Genomic DNA, 11,483 nt, shown 5'->3' on the forward strand with positions numbered 1-11,483 from the left:
CCCAACAAGAGCCCTCTGTGTTTGCTATGTGATGTAATGGGCAGACATTGTCAGGAGTGTCCGCAGCACAGTCTGCCCAGTGTGACGGCACTCACATTGGTTTCCCACTGTCTTATCTACACAGGGATAACAAGGAGGTAAGCTGCAGTCCCCAGTCTCACTTCACAGAGGAAGAGATAACCCCATCCCAGGTCATGTAGCCAGCAGTGGAAAGAGTGAGGATTTGAACTCAGATCTTCCAAGTCCCATTGATAGGCTCTGAGCATCTCCTCACAAGTCCCTCGCCACCCTCACGATGCCTTAGACACTTGCCTGTCCTTTACACTAAGGAGATGCAGGTACAAGGGGTTTACCCACATAGCAGCTGAGGCAGCTGGGGATAGACACCAGCAGCAGGCCTGATGTCACCACTCTAACTCCAGCATCCCCAGTCTGTGTTTCTGGAGTGTGAAAATCCCTACTTAACACGATTGTGCAATGGTCCTTGGCTCTGTGACCCATAGCTGGAAACAGGATTCTCATTGATTTGTGGAACATGGTGGCAGCCAGCCAAAAAGTGGGTCTGCATACAGAAGCCGGCTGTGACAAGGTCACAGCAGACTCTGACTACCTTAGCTCACAGAATTACAAGGTCATAATGTCCTCTGCTTTGGTCCCCTCATGTTAAGGACAGACCCTAAGGAAGATGGGGCAGAGACTGAAGGAATGGCCAACCAATAACTGGCCCAACTTGAGACCCATCCTACAGGCAAGCATCAATTCCTGACACTATAATTGGTACTCTGTTATGCTTGCAGACAGGAGCCTACATTACTATCCTCTGAGAGGTCCGTCCAGCAATGGACTGAAGCAGAAATAGAGACCCACAGACAAACAGTGGATGGAGGTCAGGGACTCTTATGGAAGAGTTGTGAGAAGGATCGAAAACCCTGAAGGGGATAGGAACACCACAGGAAAACCAACAGAGTCAACTAAGAGACCTGTGGGAGCTCTCAGAGACTGAGCCACCAACCAAAGAGCATACACAGGCTGGTCCGAGGCGCCTGGCACATATGAAGCAGACATGCAGCTCAGTCTCCATGTGGGTCCTCCAACAAGCTGTAGCCTGACTGAGGTATCCAATCCCCAAAAGGGCTGCATAGTCTGGCCTCAGTGCGGGAGGATGCCCCTAATCCTGCAGAGACTTGATGGGTGGGGAGATATCCAGGGGGAACCCACCCTCTCTGAAAAGGGAATGGGGGTGGGGAAGGGACTTTGTGAGGAGGGGACAAGGACAAACAAGAACCCCAAAGAGGTCAGGCCCTAAAGGCTTGCTAAATAGCAGTGGCCCAGCTCTGTCCTGTCCCTCAGCCCAAGGCTCAGCTCCCACCTGTTTCTGTGTTGTTCTGGATTTTCATGGGCCTAGGACTTGGTGACCAGTTCAAACAATGGGGCCTGTGGAAGACACAATACACAAGACTAGGGACATTCCCATTCTGCTGACTGTCCATAGCCTGATGTAGGTGGAAGGACCCAAGCACTGGATTTCTACCCTTGTGCAACCTTGACAGCTGAGGGCCTCTCAGAAGCCTATTTCTCCCATGAGACTCTCAAATGAACATCCTGACAATCAACAGTCGTATTAAAGAGGTGGGTCTAACCTGAATGGCAAGCAGACAGCAGGCAAATGTCTGCATCAACCTGGAGGAAGGACAAGAACTGCTCACTGCTGCCCCCAGGAGGCCATTTGCTGAAACAGCTGCTCTCATGCTTCCCTGGGGCACAGGCCCTGCCTTCTCATTGCAGCCAAAGCCCCTTCCTGTTTGAGCCTCCTGTCAGGTCACTGGGAAACAGAACAAGATGGAGCAGGACAACTCCTGATGGTAAATTAAAAACAGTGGTCCTGGCTATTCATAGGGGTTTATGCTTCTGCAGTCCACACTGTGAAGAGCTGTGGGCATGAGTCACAGTGTTCGAGGTAGAGTTGGGCCTCCTAAATTCACAGTGGGGTGAGCTCAGTAAACGTGAAATGGAGATCACTCGTGAGACACACAGTCCGGCTGCTTCTGTCCCCGATATCCTGAGAAGACAACACATCTACTTTGTTCAGAGGCCACAATCTAGTTGATGTGAGGGTTATCAGGTTCTTATTTTTATGTGTGAGTACAGGTGTAAATATGATAGCGTACACGTTGAGGTGAGAGGATAGCTATCAGGCGTTGTCCCCTCCTTCTACTTTTACTTGGACTCTGGAGAACAAACATGGGTCCTTATTCCAGGGGAGCAAGTTTCTGTTGGCCTGACACATCTTGCTGACATATATTTTACCTAGACAACGGAGCCTCCATCAGAGTATTGCTTTAGCTCCTTGCTGATGGCAATGCACCACCTCTCTACCCACATAGGAGTTGGGTCTCCACGCACCCCCCCCTTTCTTCACCAAAATGTTTTCAGTTACTTTATCTGGTAAAGTTCATCAGAGAATGAAGCCAGTATTAAGAACATGGAATCATTTGAGAACCTGGATCCAGAAATACCCCACCCTAGATGGAGTCTCTGAGTTTTCACCTCAGATTATAATTTCCCCCTAGCTTCTATGGTTTATTCTGAAACCAGGGGAACTGGATTCCTCCCTTCGGACCACAGCCATCCTGGCTTGTGAACTCACATGTCATCTACTTCTAATCCATTGGCAGCATGTGGCTCACAGAGACACACTACAGTCACGACCAATGTCAAGGTAGGACAGATGTGAATCATTCCCCCAGTTCTGTTGGTTCCATGACTAACTCTCCTCAGCACAGTGACCACGAACCCACTTTCCCCCTCCTTTTATTTTTAGGGTTGCTGGAGTTTTCTATTTTGAGAAATAATAGCCTTGGGGCAGCATTAAACGAAATCATCTAGAAAGCTGGTTTAAAATACAGATGCTTGAGTCAGTGAACGAGTGAGGGATGTCATTATTGGCCCCTCACAGAGGCTGGCTCACCCCAGCAGAGGTGGTTAACGCTCTTGGACACGGGTCAGGTGCATAGGAAGGATGGTTTGAGAGACCCGAGAGCCACAATTGGACAAACAGAAGTTGTTGGCTTTTTTTATGAGTTCTCAAAAGATGACTGGACTAGCCTAGGCAAATACTATGAGCCATCCCAACAGAACATTCTTCCATTGATTCATTCTGGTTCTTCTTTCTAGACAATACTGAACTAACCCCTTGTTGGCAGTCTCAAGTTTGACAGCGTAGGGCCTTGAACTTGGCACAAGGTCTATCACTGTTATCGAAGCATCCTGAGTGACCTTTGGGTTGGAATATCTTGGCTAACCTTAGATATTTTCTTTGGAGTCTCTTTAGAACATCCAGGAAATAGGGCTTGATTCTCATCCTGGGACCACAATATAAGGCCACAGTCACCCCAGAATCCTAGGAGATCGTGCAGAGAAACAAGGATCTCGTGTGCATCCTTCTCCAGAGCAGTGAGTAGTGACTCCACTAGAGTGAGTTCCCATCTGAGAGTCCACAGGAGGTTTTGGGGCAAGAAGCAGAGGGAAGGCGCTGTTTGTGTTGGGAAAGTTTGGACTCTAACAAATTTGAAGACATAGATAGTACTGAGTCAGACTAATGACAACCTAGACTCATGTGGGTTCTGTTTACGGTTCAGATTTTATTCATCAATGACTGTCTTAGTGTATAGAGAAAGGCTTCCTACTGGAGTCTAGGCTCAATAATGACAGAAGACAGCTATTTCCCTAAGGACTGTGTTGCTTCAAGTTTGTTGGAGAAAGGCAGTGGGGAACCTAGATGGGCTCTCTGGGGAGGGGTTTGAAGCTGGCTTCATGGAAGGTGTGAAGTTTTGATGAAACATAACTAAACAGAATTATAGCTTAGGAAAGTGAGCAAGCAAGGTGGGGAATATGTTGCATATGAATATGTACATGTATATATTATGTCATAAATACACACACATTTGAATGCCATTTGCGGATGACAGAAAATAGGTTATTTTGCCTCTCTGAACTGCTAAGCACAATGACTTCCAATTCCATCCATTTCCTGAAATGCCACAATTTCATTTTTCACTGTGGCTGAATAAAATTGCAGATTTGGCCTTACTTTATCCACACTTGAGGGTGGGCATTTCCACTGGCTCCATTTCCTACTTATTTTGAAGACAAGCGCATCTGTCTTGTTGGAAGGTAAGCGTGAGAGAGGCAGGCACTAATTGTGGGTTTTTGTTTCTTCTTCCTGCTATGACCCTCCATTTGTCAGAACCAAAGATGGTCCAACTTGGGAGCCTTGTTGTCTTGTGTGGCCTGCTCATTGGGAACTCAGAGTCACTTCTTGGTCGACTTGGCAGAGCTGTGAATGATTTGAACGTTCTGAATCCTTCCTCTGGAGGTGAATTAATATAGGTCCCTTCAGCTACCTGGTCCCAGGAGAAACTCTAATAAGCATCCTGCCTGCAATTACAGAGGCTGCTGGGAGAGGGCAGTGTTGTCTTCTGTGGGTGGTACACTGAGAAATGTGCTGCTATTCAACTCCTGCATTGCCCCTATCTGTTTAGAAAAAACAGTGGTGGGATGTTACCCTAATAGAGACAGGATAAATACTTACAAGTGAGATTCCAAAAATTTAAAAGGTTTGCATTTTAAGTTATGGTAGCTGTTGACAAGAATTCCCCTATCCCAGTGCACGGATCCAGGTGTGTAGACACATTTCCTAACCTTAGAAGGCTCAGGTTCCTCATCTATACAAAGGAGACTGGCAATCCTGTCCTGACTGAGTTGTAGCAGAGACTGATGACACAGCACAGGGAAACTGACTTCTCTGAAACCAGGAGGATGGAAGCCCACTCCCTAGTGGTGCAGGGCACTGATTGATCACTGTTTTTGACAGGTGACCCTCAGAGCCTGAATCTGGATGTGCAGTCGCTTCAGCAAGCCACAAGTTGGCCAATAGCCAAGAACAACATTCTAGAAACATTGAACACAGTGGACCTTGGCAATTTAAAAGACTTTACATCTGTGAATAGCTTATTGTGAGTTGATGTTCTTTGCTTCCCAAAAAGGGACTACCTGATTACTGGAGTTCTGAGGCAAGCATCATTAGAGCGCGAGTATGTCTGAGGCAAGGCTACAGGGCCAGTGTGGACAGTTCACACCTCTGGGTTCCCACAGCCAGTGACTTAAGGCTCAAGTTGAACATTCCATTGATCTCATCTCCACCTGAATCTTGGTACCTAAAGGCTTTCTCACGAAAACACACTTCTTTTTCCAAATATAGTAGAAATCTAAGTTTCTTCAAGGGACAGCTAGCTAGAATTCAGAGCCTCCAGTCCCAAGCCGTGGAGTCACAGAGTTCTGAGTCACATAGTCCTGGATTCAGGTTCTGTCTCTGCTGCCTATCGTTTCCCTCCCTGAGTGCACTCTGCCTGAGAGCATGGAGGCTCACACTTCTGCACAGGATGTAGGAGGGACAGGAGGGTGATGAGGGGAGGTGCAAATGCTGCAAAGAGGCAGGACAAGAGGGTGTGTGTGTGTGTTTCGGGCAGGTTGCGAATCAATAATCTCAGAGTCCTGGATCTTCAAGCTGCTCCATCTTCCGATGGAAAAGGCGTTGAGCTGAAGCTGCCCCTGGCTGCGGAGGTCTCCTTGATTCTGTGAGTACATGTCACTTGGATTTTGAGGGTGCAGTGCAATATGGCCAATTTGAGTAGGCATTTAATTTCCTGCTACTATGTGACTTCTGGCTCTAGTTTCCTAATTTATAAAAGAGGAGTCCCTCTGAGGTCTAAAATTCCAACCTTTAATGAAGACTGACCATGCTAATCTCTTAGAATTCACATTTTTCTAGATCTCTCATTTAGAGATATCTAGAGATGGGGGGGGGGAATCCTTCAGAGAGAACACTTGCCTAGTATATGTGTGACACTGGCCTCAAATAGTCACCATTGGGGGCTCAGGAATGTTTGTATTTCATGCACTTATAAAGGCATGAGCTGTGAGATCCTAGGGGTAGTCACTTAACCTCTGTATGCCAAGGATCTTTCACTTAAAAAAAAAAGGAGTATGATTCTTTTCTAGTACTGTTGTCATGATTAAATGGATTAAATCAGATACAATGTTCATAAGTGAAGGTCCATAGGTAGTTTATGTTATGTTACAATTATGTTACAAAATGTTAGCAATTGTTTTAAGTATTAGTTTCATGTCAAGCAAAACTCTTGCATGTATTAAACATGCATGGCCCAAGGAAGTCTAATATAAATATATAAATTTTGTAGAGAATGTGTATCATGTTAACACTACTGTTACAATGTTGACATTGAACACATGTCACCCATTTATAACATTGCACCCATAGACACACTGGATTAGGTCCACACAGATAGATGAAAACCAGGGCAACCTGTGAAGGCTTCTAGACCTGTGTCTTGTGTGACTCTTGTTTTCTGCAGGCCGGGCATTGGCAAGACGGTCGACCTTTCTGTTTCCTTGGACCTCATAAATTCACTGTCTATTCAAAACAATGCCCAGACTGGCCTTCCTGAGGTGACCATAGGCAAATGCGTCAGTAATACAAATAAAATCTCCATTTCCTTGTTGGGAAGGTAAGGCTTATTCATCGCAGCAGAGCTGGGCTCACAGGGAGGCTTTAGACCCCTGAATTTAATCCTATTCTTCCACCTAGGAAGCAGTGTAGTAGAACACAGATCAGACTAGCCTCAAGAATCAACTGTGTCAACATTTTCAACTCTGTTACTATGTAGCTTCACCTTTTGAGGCCTCAGTTTCCCCATCTGTGCATTTGAGCAGTGGAGATTCTTTCTTTATTCCAGTAGAGTAAGAAGAGAAAACATGTGTTTAGCAAAGAGACTGGAACATCTTAAGGGCTCAAGAACCGTAATCTACGAGTCTCTAGGGATGGTTCCTTTCCATGGCTGAAGCATGAGGATGGACCTCTCTAGTTATAATCATGTATTTAGTTATCGTGTCTTTCTGCTGGGTCAATGAGCCTCATGCCTCTGAAGATGTTAACATTACATCCACCTGGAGGTGGGACACAGTTGGAAAATTAGATGCTAGCTTGGGCTCTGATTGTCCTGAAGTAATCTTTACCCTCTGAAAATTTTCTTCAATGAGATCCCGACATCCTAACCCTGCCCCTTTCCATCACAAATCCCCATTGATCCTTTATTTGTATGCTTAGTAAAGCAGTTTTGGGTCAGGCAGAGGGGAGAAGAGACCATACTACCCAGTGTCTGGGAGAGAAAGCATGTTCTGTGAGTCAAGGACTGGGGTTGGGAATCCTTGGTCAGAAATGGAGGTGTGGGCTCTGTTTCCAGCCTTGATAGCCATGTCCCTAGACCACCCATCCTCCTCTACCAATGATTTGATCTCAAATCAATGACAGGACCTCAGTTTGCCCAGGAGCCCCAGGAAACTCATGCTGCTCCACTGCTTCTGAACACACATGGCCAAGAAGGCGCTCATAATGTACCTTTGCATTTAGACCCATTGGCTTTTGTGCGTCATACAAGTTTTTTTTTCTGCTTTGCATGGATGTTCTGCTTATGCAAAACATGTTTCTCTGTACTCCAACTCTTTTCATATTTTCATATTTCAGGGTCTTTGCTAGATTATGTCTCTTTTTTCTTATAAGTAATCTCCAAGTACTAGTCTCTGTTGTCTTTTGTGTACATACAAATTTTGAGACACAGTCTCATTGTACAGCTCTGACTAGCTTCATTCTCAGAGATCTACCTGCTCTGTCGCCTGAGGACTGGGTGCAAAGGTGGGTGACACCATACAAGGTGTCACTGATATTTAATGAGACCGTTCCTTACTTATTTTGGGTGGATGGAGTGTGTTTGTGTGTGGACACACACACATGTGTCAGTGGCCTGGAGCTCACCAAGTAGGCTAAGCTGGTTGACCAGTTATCTGGAATATCCCAGATATCCCAGGAATCTACACATTTCTATCTTTCCGGTGCTAGATTACATGTATTTGCTATCAGATGGCATTTCTTTCTTTTTAAAAATGTGGACACTAGAAAGGGAACTCAGGTCCTTGTGCTTACAAGGTGAATATTTAGTGGACTAAGTTACCTACTTGTCTCCCACCCTCACTGTACAAAAAAAATTTGCTCCGTGCTAGGCAGACATTGTTCTAAGTTCTGGAGAACAATTTGGTGAAGACATAGGCTCTCTGCTTCATGGAACATATTATGAGGAAAAGGCATGCAGAAAAGTATTTGGTCTGTCAATGAGTTCAAGAACAATGAAGAGCTCTACACAGACCATCATACTTTGCAGGGCATAAGGAAAGAAACCCCTCCCTTCAGTGCACACTCAGCATGGGCTGCCCCAGGAGATAACTGGATGATAGTTGAAGGTGGGAGGAGGCAACTTCAGTGAGACCTGTTTATGAAGGAGGTTTAAAGCTGCCCAGTGTCCCAAGACTCAGCCTGGTGCTCTGTAAATAGAGTCTAAGTGACTAGTACCCTGTCAGGGCTTTGATGAGCACTCAGACACCGAGGAAGCAGCTACTTAGGCATGAGATGCTCAGATGCACAGGGATGGTCCATCCTGACAAACTGAAGTGAGTCCACAGAGCAAGGTTGTGGGTCACCTGACCTCCAGAAGACTCTCTGATCTATACTGAACACTTGGCCAAGCTTTAAAAATCCCTTCTTTTCCAGACGATTAGCCATTATCAACAGTATTCTGGATAATGCCTCTGCCCTCCTTACAAGAACAGTGTCAATCGTCCTGCAAAACATCGTAAGTCCCCAGTTCTTGGCACCTAGAAACAGGACTGGTATGGGAAGCAGAGGTATCTGTAGGTGTGGTTGGGTTCTCTGGACAGTTTTTTTTCTGGGAGGGGCAGATTTTCTTCGAGAGGTCTACAAGCTCCTCCTCCTCCTCCTCCTCCTCCTCCTCCTCAGTAGTTGGCCTCTGAGGGAGAAATCACAGGTCCTGCCTTGAGCTGTTTACCACATACACACAGCAAATCTTCCTTTAAGCTAAGGTTTTCTTGCAATTAATAAGCCCTTATTTAGACATCTATATTTAGGCACCTGTGAATGAGAACCTTCAGGAAACTAGGATTCAGGCCTCCCCAAAGGCCTCAGCCTTCTGAGGATCTTAAAGTTCTGGGGTTCAAGAGTTCAAGGTTTTTAGGAGTCTGGAGTATTGGGGTTCTGGATGCTAGATCGTCGGATCCTGAACTTCTGATATCTTGAGATGACAGGTTCTTAGTAGCCTGATTCTTTTTGCTGCAATTCCATAGTTCCAGATTGCAAGGCTACCTGTTCTCGGATCCTGGAAATTAGTCCTTCTGTTTGGGGCAGGTGGGCAATGTGTTCCCAGCAAAGTCTCATCTGTTTTCTTCCCTTCTTCTTCCCCTTCTTCCTCTTCCCACCTTCTTTTTATCTTTCAGCTATGTCCAGCGCTTCACTACATCCTCAGCGTAATGAATCCAAGTGTTCTTCAGGATATCATCTGTAAGTCATAGCCCGGGGATGGAGTGTTTTCTATGGACCAAGGCAAGAGCTGTAGGATTGCCCCATACAGGGATAAAGGGACTTTGCATCCTGACCAAGGTGGGCCTTTGGCTCCTCCTTTTCTCACTGGAAGCTTCATTTGAGCCTTATCCTCTCATGCTTGACAGAGTTTCTGGGACAACAGGAAACAGGCACCAATGGTGTCAGGCTCTGGAGATGGTCTCTTTACATAGTCCTTCTGTGTCTTCCACTACCTCATTGGGTCCTCATAGGAGTTTGTACAGTGTGGCACAAATGAATAGTGATGTACTTGATTGAGGTCACAGAGGTGACAGAGTGATGTGCTGGAGGGAGGAAATGAGTTTGTTGGGCTTCTGTTTAATTTGCCACGGCAAAGTCTGAGGCTAATCTTGACTTGGTTCCTTCAGCTAATCTACTGACAGGACAGTTACCAGTTTCCCTCTGAAGAGGAAGAACAGGAGGATGCCACAACACCTCTGCTGGTATGGGTAGTGTCTTAGTTACTTTTCTATTGTTATTAGAAAACAACATGAGCAAGGGAAATTATAAAAGAAAGCATTTAATTTAAGAATCACAATTCCAGAGGGTTAGATGACATGACTATCATGGTGAAAAGCATGGCATCAGGTAGGCAGGCATGGCACTGGAGTAGCAGCTGAGAGCTTATGTACTGCTACACAGTCACCAAGCAGAGAGAGCTAACTAGCAATGACATGGCCTTTTGAACTCTTAAAGCTCCTCCCTAGTGACACCTCCAATAAGTCAAAACCTCCCCATCCTTCCCAAATAGTTTTTGTAACTGCTATTACAAAATATAACTCAATTATATGAGTCTATGTGGTTGGTTCTTGTGAAGCACAAGTTGGCTTTGTGCTCTGTGACTCTGTGTACAGCAGCCTGTCAGGAAGCCAGGGCAAGCCTAATTTTGTTTCTGTCACAAGACTAAAGAAATTGAGGCCTGATCTTGACTCCAGGCTGAACTCTGAATTTGAGTTCACCCTGAATGCAGAGACAGCAACATGAGCCCAGAGTGAGCCAGGATCTGTGTTACTAAATGAATTGGGGGTTTCTGACTGAGTCCTAACTTTGTGCATAGACCGTTGAATCCTCACCCTGGCTTGGGCATGGTCTCTACTTAATCTTTTCCCATGTGTCTTTGCGCCAGAGGAAGGGATAAGAAGTGGCCAGGACAAGGGGCAAGAACAAGACCAGAAATCTGCATCTCCTCTCTAGATGCCCCCAGCCGTGCTGGGCACAGTAGGACTTAGTGGACACAGCGAAGCTAGGTCACCATGGATCTAATTAATGCCCCGTGAAAGCACACTCTCTCTGCTGCCGAGGCAACCAATGTCCTGATGCTCTCTCTGTTTACATTCCAGGTTACTCTTCAGTGGTTTCATCTTACTTCTGGTGACATTTCTCTCTAGAAAGTGCTAGTATCATCCACACAAATTCTACCCGAGACCACCCAAAGGACCCTCCCAAATTCCCTTCCTCTCTGAGTAGTCTCCACACCTGTTACCACCAACCCAGCATTAAAATCCTAACTGCACTCTGGTGTGTGTCTTGCCTCAGTCCTTGCAATAAGAGTGGTTGACAGGGTGTGGGGGTATGTACCAGGTGAGATTTCAAATGAGTGGCTGAAGCTGTAGCTGGAAGGGACTTAGGGGATACCTCACAGCTTAAAAAGAAATGTGTAGAGTAGCAGAAACATTGAGAGAGCAGGCACACAGCCACTGTGTGAATGTAGCAGAACATGATCCAGCCAGCTATACATGCACAAGTGTATATTGGCACCATCCTGACTGATGGTCTCAGGAAAACAGATAGACGGGGTTAGGTGGCTGTGACCTTTCCTGCTTGCCTCTTCCTAAGGGGCATCTCAAGACCTTATGCTCTCCACCTTCTCTTAACCCTTCCATTGATATTTAGTTTCTGGATGTCACCTCCAGATTAGTCTCCCCGGGTACATCAGTGA

The 11,483-nt window shown here is 45.9% G+C and overlaps 1 protein-coding gene across 1 annotated transcript; it reads left to right on the plus strand.

Annotated features, from left to right (window-relative positions):
• The first annotated feature begins 3,416 nt into the window (after nt 1-3,416).
• Nucleotides 3,417-11,057, plus strand: Bpifa2 (BPI fold containing family A member 2). Its single transcript, XM_021194674.1, has 9 exons — nt 3,417-3,453; nt 4,247-4,375; nt 4,874-5,015; nt 5,529-5,636; nt 6,435-6,587; nt 8,681-8,762; nt 9,421-9,484; nt 9,913-9,987; nt 10,885-11,057. Exons 2-8 carry the CDS (start codon nt 4,255-4,257, stop codon nt 9,948-9,950), a joined length of 708 nt encoding a protein of 235 aa, XP_021050333.1. The 5' UTR covers nt 3,417-3,453; nt 4,247-4,254; the 3' UTR covers nt 9,951-9,987; nt 10,885-11,057.
• Nucleotides 11,058-11,483: the final 426 nt, after the last annotated feature.

The sequence above is a fragment of the Mus pahari genome, chromosome 3 (genome assembly GCF_900095145.1).
Source record: "Mus pahari chromosome 3, PAHARI_EIJ_v1.1, whole genome shotgun sequence".
NCBI classification, from domain to species: Eukaryota; Metazoa; Chordata; class Mammalia; order Rodentia; family Muridae; genus Mus; species Mus pahari.